Source organism: Mobula birostris, chromosome 10 (genome assembly GCF_030028105.1).
Source record: "Mobula birostris isolate sMobBir1 chromosome 10, sMobBir1.hap1, whole genome shotgun sequence".
Lineage (NCBI taxonomy): Eukaryota > Metazoa > Chordata > Chondrichthyes > Myliobatiformes > Myliobatidae > Mobula > Mobula birostris.
This window is the reverse complement of record NC_092379.1, coordinates 13,292,402-13,306,423: the sequence shown is the minus strand read 5'-3', so window position 1 is coordinate 13,306,423 and position 14,022 is coordinate 13,292,402. Positions and strand designations below refer to the sequence as shown.

Genomic DNA, 14,022 nt, shown 5'->3' with positions numbered 1-14,022 from the left:
TTCTGAAACATAGCATCAGGTTATTCTTCCCCTCCCTAATGTGCCGCAGTGTATGAAGCTTGACGACTTTGTGTGGAGTTCCTCAAGCAGCCTACATCTGCAACTGATACCTGTTACCAAGACATGCAGCCTCAACACATTGCCTGCCCCTGCTCTTTGTTGCTATTTATTGTTTTTAATGTTTAATGCTATTTAATGTTTCTTAACTTACAAATAGAGGAACACAAAGCTATTGATTTTAAACAGTTCAGGGAAGGGAAGTTGAAGTTCATTACCAGATCTTACATTGCCAATTTACTTAGTCCCTTCATATTTATGTATGTATATATATGTATGTCAGTCTCTCCCTCTCCCTCTTGGCAGAGAAATTTGAAATAAGGCAAAGCTGCAGACATCGAAACAGCGAGCTGGTGGTCTACCCTCTCTCTGTTGAAGGAATGATACCTCTCTCCCTCATTAGTGAGAGAGTGTGAGAGAGAGAGAGAGTGTGAGAGCGACAGAGAGTGAGAGAGAGTGTGTGTGTGTGTGTGTGAGAGAGAGAGAGTGAGAGAGGTAAATCTTGTGGCATGTAGTTTTTTTGATGGCCACTAGATCATGGTCTCTTTGAGGCCTTGCATGGCACTTGGTGAGGGGGGCTGATGCTTCCTGCTGGAACAAGTGGGGGGGGGGGTTGATGCTTTGCTGCTGCTTATGCATGGGAGGTGGTTGGGGGGGGCTTTAGGTGTAACATTTTTTCTGTCAGAGTAAGAATTTCAGGTTGTATACTGCATACATTCTCTGAGATTATATAGAATAATTGAACCATTGAACAATAGAGTGACTGATGGAAGAGGTAGAGACACAGTGATGAAGTAAAACATACAAATTAAATCTATCGTTTTTCAGGTGATACCTTTGATGGCCAGTATTCAGATGATATATAGGATGGGGTGAAGATAGATCCTTGCCAGGCTCCAGAAATTATGATACAGGGATAGAACGGAAAGCCATTCTAAAATTAAAATGTTTTCTTACAGCCAATGGGCTTGACAAGAGCAGTCCCCCTCATGCGAGTAAAATATTATAATTTCATTGTAATACAATTTTCAAAAAATCAAAATCTTTGTTATAACATACATACCAAAATAATAATATATCAGGAAATATGAAGCAGGTTGATAGTCTGTTACTATGCCCTCAACCAAAAGGACAGCAGCATTCTTATATCGATCCAAAGCAGCCCAGAGCACAAGGCAATCGCCTGGAAGAAAATCACAATCAACTTGTTGGTGCTTACTAAGTTTGCAAGACAGTTTTATTGGTACAACAACGAGCCCATGATAAAGGACATCTATTTACAAACTGCTCTTTGTATGGTATAGGGAAACAAGATTTTCATATCAAAAATCGAGAGTTTTCCCTTCTCAACAAGGGAATATTTAAAAAGCAAGTTCAGGCCAACACTGGGAGGAGTGCAATCAAACAACCGTGACAATTATCCAAGTTTACTCTCGTCAGTCTTTTGCTTATGGAGGGAATTTGACAGGGATAAATATCCCTCTTAAAATTTCTAGTACTATTACTCTAACAGCAAAAGAGACATATTGGTACCTCCCATCTCTCAGGGAGTGTTAATGGACCGACCAAGATAGGGTATTTATACAAAATGGAAGAGTGGTAGTGAAAGTGGCAGGGAGAGCAGTTGGTAGGAGATAGTATTTGAAGTTGAAATTTATCATGTTTACAAGTCATGGCTAGATGTCTGGGATCAAAGGACAGATGGAGAGAATGGAAACTAAGACAGAAGATCGGCCATAAACAAATTGACTTCCTACAGATTAGGAGAGTTCTGTCCTTAATGCAAGGAAGTGTGCCAAACTGTGCTTAAAAGGCATAGGTCAGCTGCTGGCTGATTTGAAAAATCCAGAGCTCACAGATTCAGAGCAACTTTTGGCAAAACTGTCCAGACTGAATGCATGCCTGGATCTCAGTCACTACAGCTGCCAGTTCCATTGCCCTGTGAGGAGCTGGAGAAGGTGCAATGTCTCTTTTATGCAGATACAGATAGGCTTTCTAGGTAAAACACTTCATTCCCCCCCCCCACCAAACTTTCTTTGAGTCAAAACAATTAATGAGTTCTCGAGGCTCTCTAAATCCATTAGACATGGTTGTCAAAATGATACTACCAACAAAACATAGCATGATTATGTAATAGCTTGCAATAAAAAATAATCTAGTTTCCTTTCAATATCTTACGTCGCAGTACACTGCACACTGTATTGCCCTGAGAATTCAACAATGATTTAAAATACACTTCTCCATCTGAAAGAAAAAGCACAAGTTAAATAGGTTAGTAATTCACAATCACAAAATTAATGAAGCATCCCCAAAAGATGCAACTTTATTGACGTGGCTATAAATAAACAATATAAAACAGAATAGTCACATGCTAAGTCACAGTCACAGCTCAGACCCCGACATCTTCACTACTTTCCTGATAGCCTCGCAACTGAAAATTCATTTCATCCTAAAGTCTGCTGTCTATACTCTATCCCATTTGGCTATCAAGTAGAAGTGTAATTAGTTTGTTTCTCCAGTCGGTGCCACATTTTAAACAAAAATGTTAAAATCTCTCATGGAATCCATGTAATTCCCCATCTTTCAATTTTGTTCTGATTTGGAACTTCTTCTCCATTTGTCATATTAGTTATACCCGTGCCTTTAACCACTTAGGGCTCCAAAATCTGGAATTCCCTTTCTAAATCTTTTCACACCAACTCTTTCCAGAAGCTAAATCCACATCTTAAGCCATCAAGTACTTCCTTCTTTGACCAAGTCTCATTTTCAATAGTTCAATACTTCCATTTAATATCAGAGAATGCATATGATATACAACCTGAAATTGTTCTTTGCAGACACCCACAAAAACAGAAGAGTACCCCAAAAATGAGTGACAGTAAAAATGTTAAATCCCCAAAGCTAAATAATCATTTAAGTAAGTATTCCATCAGAATCAGGTTTAATATCACCAGCATATGTTGTGAAGTTTGTTGTCTTGGCAGCAACAGTACAATGCAATACGTAATATTAGAGAAAAATCAGTGACTTACACACACACACACACACACATATATATATACACATGTACACATATACTAACTAATTAAATTAAATAAGTAATGCAAAAATAAAAATTTTAAAAAGTAGTGGAGTAGAGTTCATGAGTTCAATGCCCAATATATAAAAGAAAGTTTGAGGCAGCACATAGTGTAGTGGTTTACAGTACCAGCAAGCCAGGTTCATTTCCTGCCACTGTTTCTAAGGAGTTTGTACGTTCTCCCCATGACTGTGTGGATTCCTCTGGGTGCTCCAGTTTCAACCCACAGTCCAAAGACTTACTAGTTGGTAGGTCAATTGGCCATTGTAAATTGACCCATGATTAGGTTAGGATTAAATCAGATGATGCTGGATGGCACAGCTCAAAAGGCCAGAAGGCCTATTACGTGCAGTATCACAGTAAATATAACACACATAAAATGCTGGAGGAATGCAGTAGGCCAGGCAACAACTATGGAAAAGAGTAAACAGTCAACGTCTTGGGCCGAGACTCTTGTTTGTCTTAATAAATACATTTCCTTGACATTTATATGGTCATATTCAAGAAAACCGCTTGAAATTGGCTTTAAGAGTAGATACATTACTTAGCTCTTTCCATTGATAAGTGACTTGAATTAAGTGAGGAATTCACAGTAACTGTGATTGTTCTGTAGCCGGAAAATGGGGAGTTGATAAAGGTACTCAAGATCACAAGTGATTTTGACAAATTAATGAAACCACAAGAGTCATAAAGCAATGGTTACGTTTTGCAAAACATTACTTGACAGTAGCTATAGATAATAACAGTAACTTTCAGGAGAGGATTACATATACATTTAAAAGGAAAATTACAATAAAGGCAAAGAACAAAAAAATTAGACAAAATGACAGTTCAATTTGGCTCCAGTCTCTACATATCACAGTGTGTCTGTCAGGACAATTAAGACGGGTGGGTTTTTTTTGCCATTCCCAATTTTGGTAATTTTGCTGAAATAACATTGCTATTCTGACGTTGTCGTTTTTCTTGAACAGCAAACTATTTTAAAGTGCAGAAAAGAGAGAGTAACATTGGCATTAAATCAAAAAGACTTGATCAAGTAGGAAATACCTCTAACAATATTAAGAAAATATATGGTATGTGTAACATAACTGTGAGATTCCAATCCCTGTCATTAATGCTGTCCGCTCCATTCAAACTCTAACAGTTGCTTTCAGCCTCCAAAATTATTTCAAAAGGGAGTAATGTTAAAGCCATAGTACCTCATCCCACAAGCAAACATTCAAGTTACTTCATTGCCTTCCCGTTATCTATCAAAAGCTTTGCGATAAGGTATGCTTTTTTATAAAGTATGAAAAAGTTCAAAGTAAATTTATTATCAAACTTCATACATATCACCATATACAACCCTGAGATTTGTTTTCTTGTGACACACACAGGAAATCCAAGAAACACTTGGAAGAAATTAATACTTGCCAAATTTTCTAAATTGAAGCTTTAGAAAAGGTGCAAGGGGAATTTTACCAGCATGCTGCCTGGAAAAGAGGGCATATTTTATGAGGACAGGTTGAGCGAGTTATGGCTTTTCTCTCTGGAGTAAAGGAGGATAAGGGGTGACATGATAGAGATGCACAAGATAATGACAGGCATAGACTGAATGGATAGCCAGAGACTTTTTCCCAGGGTAATAATGGCTAATACGAGGGAACATAATTTTAAGGTGATTGGAGGAAAGTATGGGGGGGGGGGTATGTCAGAGGTAATTTCTTTACACAGAGAGTGATGACTGTGTGGAACACCCTGCAGTGGGTAGTGGTAGAGGCAGTTACACGAGAAACTCTTAGATAGGCACATGGATATTAGAAAAATGGAGGGCTACGTAGGAAGGAAGGGTTAGATTCATCTCGGAGTAGGTTAAAAGGTCAGCATAACATTGTAGGCCTAAGGGTCTGTACTGTGGTATGGACTTTCAAAAACTATCTATATTTTTAACAGGCAAGTATTAATTATTGCATTTTGTGCATTATTAAATTTCAAACCTCTGATAGTGCCAAGGTAGGTCATCGCTTTCTGTTTGCCTCCTCCAATAGCAAACAGCTTTTCTTCACCTTTCTGAATAACTAACACTGGAATTAGTTTCTCCACACAAACATTAGACAACACACGTTTCCATCTACCTGCAAAATAGAAAATAAGATAGAGCTTACAAAAGACATAACAAACCTTCAGAGTTAAACACCAAATAGTTTCTTTGTGTGATTTTGTGGCTGAACGCTCAAATACCATAGGACAGTCCTATGCAAAGCAAGAAGATCCATGTTTTCTTATAAAATTGTTGAACTACTAAGATACTGTAACTAAATCAAATGAGCAATCTCAAAGGTAGAAAATGCTCTTTTACTATGAGAAAAGGGACTATGGTTAAATACTGAAGCATAATTGATCACCAGCAGGAAAGAAATGCAAAACAGAATATTGCAGAAAGAAACAGGAAAGAATCTGTAAACGCAAACACGAGGAATTCTGCAGATGCTGGAAATTCAAGCAACACACATCAAAGTTGCTGGTGAACGCAGCAGGTCAGGCAGCATCTCTAGGAAGAGGAATTGGCAAAAGGGGATATGAGAGGATCATGGGACAGGAGGCCCAGGGAGAAGGAAAAGGTGGGGGGGGACCCAGAGGATGGGCAAGGGGTATAGTCAGAGGAATAGAGGGAGAAAAAGGAGAGTGAGAGAAAGAATGTGTGTATATAAATAATGGATGGGGTACGAGGGGGAGGTGGGGCATTAGCAGAAGTTAGAGAAGTCAATGTTCATGCCATCAGGTTGGAGGCTACCCAGACGGAATATAAGGTGTTGTTCCTCCAACCTGAGTGTGGCTTCATCTTTACAGTAGAGGAGGCTGTGGATAGACATGTCAGAATGGGAATGGGATGTGGAATTAAAATGTGTGGCCACTGGCAGATCCTGCTTTCTCTGGCGGACAGAGTGTAGGTGTTCAGCAGACCAGTCTGCGTCGGGTCTCGTAATCTGTAAAGTTACTTTAAAAATTTATTGACTTATTTTTTTAACAATTTTTTTCAAAAAAAATTTATTGCTCAATCCCACGACTTATGTTTGGCTTTCATTTGGCAGTAACATTTTAATAAAAGAGCTTCTTAGTAATTTAACTATGTACCTTGGTAGTTCATATATGTAAGCTATTCAGTAATAATATAACATTTCAATTATTAATTCCAGAAGACAAAACAAAGTTCATGCAGCCCGTTAACTCAACTTTAAGACTTAGTCAATAACTTCCCAACAACTATCTCAGTGTTATCTCAATAGAGTTATACATGTATATGGCATAGCAACAGGCTCTTTGGCCTAAATTATTCATGCCACCAAGGTGTCTACCTGAGCATATGCCTGCATTTGACTCATGTCACTCCAAATCTTATCTATCTATGTAACTGTCTAAATGCCTTTTAAACATTGTAATCTATTGACCTTCTTTAGCATCTCATTCCATATACCCAACACCATCTGTATGGAAAATCTCCTCCCCTCACCTTAAACATAAGCCCTCCAATTTTGGACTTCCCTCTACAATGGGGGGGAGGGGGAACTGACCTTATCTATGGCCCTCATCTTTTTATATGGCTCTGTCAGCCCATCAGCCTCCTACACTTCAGGGAATAAAAGCCCTAGCCTATCCAGTCTCCCCTTATAATTAAAGCCCTCCAGTCCCAGTGACATGCTTGTGAATGTTTTTACACCTTTTCCAACTTATAACATTCTTCCTTTAAGTAGGTGATCGTGTCGTTATTAATTGTGTCGTTGTTTGGAGTACTGCGCAGCCACACGAGGCAGCAAGTTTTCCGACGGGAGTCGTTGATTGGAGTACTACGCAGACGCAACAGGAGTGTTCCCATGCAGGTCCGACAAAGAGCTTTTACAAACCCAGTCTCTATAAAAGAGAGGTACCGCCTGGCTGAGCGGTCGTTGTTGGAGTAGTCTCGAGTCAGAGTAGTAAGGTTTTGGCTCAACAGGGCTTCAGCGAGAACAGGCGGCAGCAGGGTACGTAGGTAAGTTCATTACTTATTTAACTCTACAGAGAATAGGGGGTACGTTTACAAAGTCAGTGGTCTCCTCTAGGTGTCAGATGTGGGATTTCCAGGAGATTCCCAGCTTCCCCACGGCCACATCTGTGCCAGGTGCATCAAGATGCAGCTTCTTAGAGACAGTGTTAGGGAACTGGAGCTGCAGCTGAATGACCTTCAGCTTGTTAGGGTAAGTGAGGCTGCGATAGACAGGAGCTACAGGGAGGTATCACCGTAAAGCTGCAGGAGACAGGTATATGAGTGACTGTCAGGAGAGGAAACAGAGAACATCAGATAGTGGAGAGTACCCCTGTGGCCATCCCCCTCAACAATAAGTACTCCTGTTTAAGTACTGTTGGGGTGGACGACCTACCTGGGGGTAGCAACAGCAGCCGTGCCTCTGGCACTGAGTCTAGCTCTGTAGCTCAGAAGGATGGGGAACTGAAGAGGATGGCAGCAGTAAGAGGGAACTCTATAGTCAGGGGAATAGATAGGTGATTCTGTGGACGTGAAAAGGAAACATGGATGGCAGTTTACCTCCCAGGTTCCAGGGTCCGAGATGTTTCTGGACGCATCTACAATATCCTGAAAGGGGAGGGTAAGCAGCCAGAAGTTGTCATACGGATTGGTACCAATGAAATAAGAAGAAAAAGGAAAGAGGTTCTTAAAAAAAAGAACAATTTAGGCAGTTAGGAAGGAAGCTGAGAAGAAGGATCTCAAGGGTAGTAATCTCGGGATCATTGCCTGTGCCATGCGACAGTGGGAATAGGAATAGAATGAGATAAATGTGTGGCTGAATAATTGAAGCAGGGGACAGGGATTCAGATTTCTGGATAATTGGGACCTCTTCTGGGGCAGGTGAGATCTATACAAAAGAAACGGGTTGCACTTGAATATGAGGGGGACCAATATCCTTGTGGGCAGGTTTACTACAGCTGTTAGGAGTGGTTTAAATTAATATGGCAGGGAGATGGGAACCAGTATGACAGAGCTGAGGATGAGCCAGCAGGTTTACAAGTAGATGATGGATGTAACATGAATGTAAAGAAGGACAAGCCAATGATTGGGTACAAATACAGATGGAGCAAAGAGATAAATTGTACCACAGAGGCAAAATTCAAAAGGGCAAAGAATGCAGGACTGAATGTGCTGTATTTAAATGCATGTAGCATTCGGAATAAGGTGGACAAACTCGTGGTGCAATTAGAGATTGGTCCGTATGATGTTGTGGGCATCACTGTGTCGTGGCTGAAAGAAGGCCGCAGTTGGGAGCTTAACGTCAAAGGGTATACTTTGTATCGATAGGACAGGCAGGAAGGCATAGGTAGTGGTGTAGCTCTGTTGGTAAGAGATGCAATTACATCTTTAGAAAGAGGTGACAAAGTCAGAAAATATTCAGTCTTTGTGGGTGGAGTTAAGAAACTGCAAAGGTAAAAAAAAAAGCATGATGGGAATCATATATAGGCCTCCAAATAGGAGCTAAAATGTGGGGCTGAGATTGCAAAGGGAGCTGGAAAGAGCATGTAATAAAGGTAATGTCACAATTGTAAGGGGGGACTTCAATATGAAAGGGGATCGGGAAAAATTGAGTTGGTGTCCGATCGCAAGAGAGGGGATTTGTTGAATGCCTACAAGATGGCTTTTCAGAACACTTTGTGCTTGAGTTTACTCGGGGAAAGGCTACCTTAGATTGGGTGTTGTATATTAACCCTGATCTTATTAGGGAGCTTAACGTAAAGGAACCCTAAGGAGGCAGTGATCATACTTCATACCTTATACTTCATTGTTGCCAAACAATTGGTACTAGAACGTACAGTCATCACAGTATAATAATCATAATACAGTATACTTGAACTCATACTGCAATTTGAGAGGGAGAAATGTAACTTACATGTATCAGTATTGCAATGAAATAAAGGAAATTAGAGGCATGAGAGAGGAGCTTGCCCGGGTGGATTGAAAGAGGATTCTGGCGGGGAGGATGATAGAGCAGAAATGGCTGAAGTTTCTGGGAATAGTTCACAAGGCACAGGATAGGTCTGTCCCAGAAAAGAAGTAGTTCTCAAATGGCAAGGGTAAGCAACTGTGGCTGACAAAGGAAGTTAAGGACTGCATACAGTAAAAGCCAAAGAAAGGGCATGTAAAGCAGCAAAAGTGAGTGGGAATTTGGATGAGTGGGAAGCTTTTAAAATCCAACAAAAGGCAACTAAAACAGCTATGAGAAGGGAAAAGATGAAAAATGAAGGCAGACTAGCCAATAATATAAAGCAGGATATCAAATGTTTTTTCAGTTATATAAAGAGTAAAAGTGAGGTGGGAGTTGACATTGGACCACTGGAAAATGTTGGTGAGGTAGTAATGGAGGATGAAGAAATTGCAAATGGACTTAATGGGTACTTTGCATCTGTTTCACTGTGGAAGACACTAACAGTGTGCCAGAGGTCCGTGAGTGTCGCTGCTATTACAAAGGAAAAAAGTGCTAGGCAAACTCAAACGTCTTCGGGTGGATAATTCACCTGGGCCAGGTGGACTACATCCCAGAGTCCCTGAGAGAGGTTGCAGAAGAGATAATGAATGCATTGGTCATGAACTTTCAAAATCACTTATTCTAGCATGGTCCCAGAGGACTGGAAGATTGCCAAGTGACACTCCACTCTTTAAGAAGGGAGGAAGGCAAAAGAAAGGAAATTATAGGCCAGCTAGCCTAACCTCAGTGGTTGGGAAAGTGTTAGAGTCTATTATTAAGGATGAAGTTTTGAGATACTTGGAGCCTAATGATAAAATAAGTCAAAGTCAGCATGGTTTCTGTAAAGGGAAATCTTGTTTGACAAATCAGAGTTCTTCGAGGAAGTAACAAGCAGGGTGGACAAAGGAGAGGCAGTGGATGTCACTTACTTGGATTTTCAGAAAGCATTTGATAAGGTGCCACACACGAGGCTGCTTAACAAGATAAAATCCTATGGCGTTACAGGAAAGATACTGGCATGGATAACAGAATGGCTGACAGGCAGGAGGCAGCAAGTGGGAATAACAGGGGCTTTTTCTGGTTGGCTGCCAGTGGCTAGTAGTGTTCCTCAGGAGTCAATGCTACTTTTCACATTGTTTGTCAATGATTTAGATAATGGAATTGATGGCTTTGTGGCAAAGTTTGCAGAATATACAAAGATAGGTGGAGGGGTAGGTAGTGCTGAGGAAACAATGCGATTGTAGCAGGACTTAGACAAATTGGATGAGTGGGCAAAAAAGTTGCAGATGGAATACAGTGTTCGGAAATGTATGATAATGTATTTTGGTAAAAGAAACTTAGAATGAACTATTATCTAAAGGTTCAAATGACAGAGACGCAGAGGGACTTAGGAGTCCTCCCAGAAAGTTAATTTAAAGGCTGAGTCTGTGGTAAAGACGATAAATGCAACATTTGCATTTATTTCAAAGGGAATAGAATATAAAAGCAAGGACACAATACTGAGCCTTTATAAGACACTAGTCAGGCTGCACTTGGGAGTATTGTCAACAGTTTTGGGCCCCATATCTCTGAAAATTCAGCTATGTATTTGTACCCTTGGTTCTATAACATACTCCAGGATCCTGATGAGTTAAGTTCCATCTACAATCCCTTGGCCTACTTTCCCAGCTGATCTAAACCCTGTTGCAATCTTATGTAACCTTCTTCACTGCCCACTACACCATTAATTTTGATGTCATCACAAATTTTCTAACCATGCCAATTACAATCTTATTCAAACCATTTCATCTCAAAGACAAACATCAGTAGTTGTAGCATCCTTTGAGTCTTGCCTCCAAACCAAATTTGTGTTGAATTGTCCAACTAACCCTAGATCAGCCTACCCTTCCGGACATTTGTGAAAGACCTTGCTAAAGTCCATGTAGACAACAAATACTGCTCTGCCCTCATCAATCCACTTGGTCATCTCTTCAAATAAACTCAATCAAATTTGTGAGGTACAATTTTCCACACAATGTATAGGAAATGAAAAGTTGTATAAAAGGTTTTATTTTAAAAGTAAAACAGACTCCACCCATTACCAAAGAAAAGCATCACAGGAGTACTATCCCTTAGAATACTTTTGTGAAGTGATGCTAAGACGTGAGGAAGTTATATCTGCAAGACATCCTTTTATTTAATTTCATTTGAAATGTGTGCTATAGTTACAAGATCTAAGCTTATCCACAGAGAAGTTAAGGCCTTATTCATGCACTTTTGCCTCAGAATATAGCTGATCTAAAATTTTACGTAATTTTTAATCATTGTGCTTTTCCAGAAATTAGATTTCAATTTCAAATGGAAGAAGTCCACGTAAAATAATCAGACCTCCAGCTTAGCTAACATCCTATCGTTGTTGAAACAGTTAACAACAATTCCAGATAGATTGTTCTTTAAGTATGAAGATTGCTCCATTTTTAGTTTCCTAAGTGCTATGAATGGTTATTTGCTTCAAGAATGCATGTTAGATATAGAATTAACAGATCAGTCATTGATACAGTCACAGAGTTTTTGATAGGCATTATGAATGCAATCAACAATATGTTCAGTCCCATCCATAGTATCGTAGATAAAGTACGAACATAAGGTATAGAAGCATTGAGAAGGAAAGCATTGTATGCACAATTCCCCAAGCAGTAAGGCTAATCCATCCCTCCACACGCCTCAACCAGTACTGCTTTAGCATTTCCTATCAGAGTCAACTCTTATACGGACACTCCTGTGCCTGGCTGACTTTATGGACATATAATCAGTCTAAATATATAAGCCACCTTACGTATTTATATTAATTGTGTTTTTTTTTATCATTGCGTACTTTATCTTACTGTGTTTTTTTTGGCTGCTTCGTATCCAGAGTAACAATTACTTCAATCTCCCTTATACTTATGTACTGGAAATTACATTAAATAACCTTGAATTTCCTAACATCACAATGTCAAAGTATTTTAAAGGGCCAACATTCTTTATTAGGCCACATCTGGAGTATTGCATACAGTTCTGTTCACCCCACTGTAGGAAGGATGTTGAGGCTTTGGAGAGGGTGCAGAAGAGGTTCACCAGAATGCTGCCTGGTTTAGAGGGCAGGTGCTATCACAAGAGGCTGGACAAACTTGGGTTGTTTTCTCTGGAGCAGTGGAGCCTGAGGGGAGCTCTGATAGAGCTTTATAAGATTATGAGAGACATAGATAGAGCAGACAGGAAGTATCTGTTTTCCAGGGATGAAATGTCTAATACCAGAGGGGGTGAAATGTCTAATTGAAGGTGAGAGAGGGTAGGTTCAAAGGGGATGAAAGGGGTAACTTTTTTACTCAGAGAGTGGTGGATGCCTGGAATGCACTCCCTTGTATGGTAGCAGAGGCAAATGTGTTTGAGGCTTTTAAGAGACATTTGGATAGGCACATGACTGTAAGGAAGATGGAGGGATATGGACATGGTGTTGGTGGATTAGTGTTTTGGCGTTTTTGGCTTGCTTTTTAGCTGGTTCAGCACAACACTATGAGCCGAATGGCCTGCTCCTGTGCTGTATTCTATGTTCTATGTTCTTCCTGATTTACCTCTAGAAAGAATGTATGAACCAGGCATGAATTAAGAGGATGTGAAAAATGAAGAGTGAATTCCAGCTTGTCATTTTACTTAAACTATTTGAAATACCAGTGATATTATTTTCTATGTGAATGCATACACATCTATTATGTTAGGGTATCTGTTTCCATAATAGATTTGTTTTCCTACTATTAATATTAAAGCAAAAACAGATAATACCTGATCCTTTATCATTAGCACGAAGCAAGGTGAAATTTCCTTTAAAGTAATACATTAGTTGATTCTGACGAATAAATAACATACTTTCAGTAGCAATCACATCAAATATAGAGGCAGAGAACTGGCCCCGTGGACAGCTAAGGGAGGCAATCCAGCAGCTGTCTATATTTAGCTGAAAACAGAACAAAATGGAAAGTAGTAATAAGTATTTTAAACTGAATAAACCATATATTAATAGCTTTTATTTTATTTTTGAAAGTGAGAAAAAGGGATGGAATTTCCAAGTCAGTTCAGTAATGAAATTATGAATGAGGTACTGCCCATGCTTCCGCTGAGGGTTTGCAAGATATCGTTAAGGAAGTTTTCATAAGTTGTTGTGCAACTAAAGGTGAACCATCATTGGAGGGAATAAATGATGGGTGTCATACCAATTTTATCTCAGGCATACTGAAAGCCATCAAATGTTGCCAGATAAGTGAAAAGCATTCCACCACACAGCCAGGTTGTGCTTTGGTAGAAAGGTAATGACAAATCAGATAGAGGACACCCTGCCTCTAACTTGCTCTTGGATTAGACTGTTTAATTGTTATTCTCTTTGCACTTTAACAATTAATTAATTATCTGCCTGTATTTTATGCAAAGCAGTTTAATATGTCTCTAGTGGCAACACAAAGTATAATTCTGGAAGCTTCTTTATTCTGCATTAAGTGAAAATGTGTTTTCTCATTTGGTTAATTTTTACTGTAGTGATCAATAAGTATTTTCTAATTAGTTTATTATCTACAGACTGGAATGGAATTTTTCTTATCTATGAGTATAAGATAGCGGTGCTATCTTTACCTTCAGGTAGTAAACCCCTGTCACTATTCTGTTGCTGTTCTACCAACTTTTAATAAACAGAGCATGAAGCAACAAGTTGTATGCCTCATTCCTGACTTCTAGAAGGACCTCATATTAAAACACCAAACTCCAACACAACCATATTGTTTACATGGTAATAATGAAACCCATCAATGTCAAGCATAAGTGAACAGACTCGTGTTTTGCAAGAGAGAGCAGACTAATAGTTCAATTTAATGTCACAGAATGCTCTATAGT

The 14,022-nt window shown here is 39.5% G+C and overlaps 1 protein-coding gene across 5 annotated transcripts in view; it reads right to left on the bottom strand.

The window, feature by feature from the left end:
• The window catches only part of LOC140204440 (cation channel sperm-associated auxiliary subunit gamma-like), a 176,679-nt gene that overhangs the window by 126,545 nt on the left and 36,112 nt on the right, over positions 1-14,022 (bottom strand). For all 5 annotated transcript variants that reach the window (XR_011887612.1, XM_072271161.1, XM_072271159.1 and 2 more), the window contains exons 8-11: positions 12,925-13,096; positions 5,113-5,250; positions 2,236-2,301; positions 1,121-1,240 (exon numbers count right to left, since the gene is read on the bottom strand). Coding sequence is in view for 4 of the 5 variants with exons in the window: in XM_072271161.1 (XP_072127262.1) it covers positions 1,121-1,240; positions 2,236-2,301; positions 5,113-5,250; positions 12,925-13,096 (496 nt within the window). In the remaining variant the exon portion in view is untranslated. The remainder of the gene's footprint in view (positions 1-1,120; positions 1,241-2,235; positions 2,302-5,112; positions 5,251-12,924; positions 13,097-14,022) is intronic.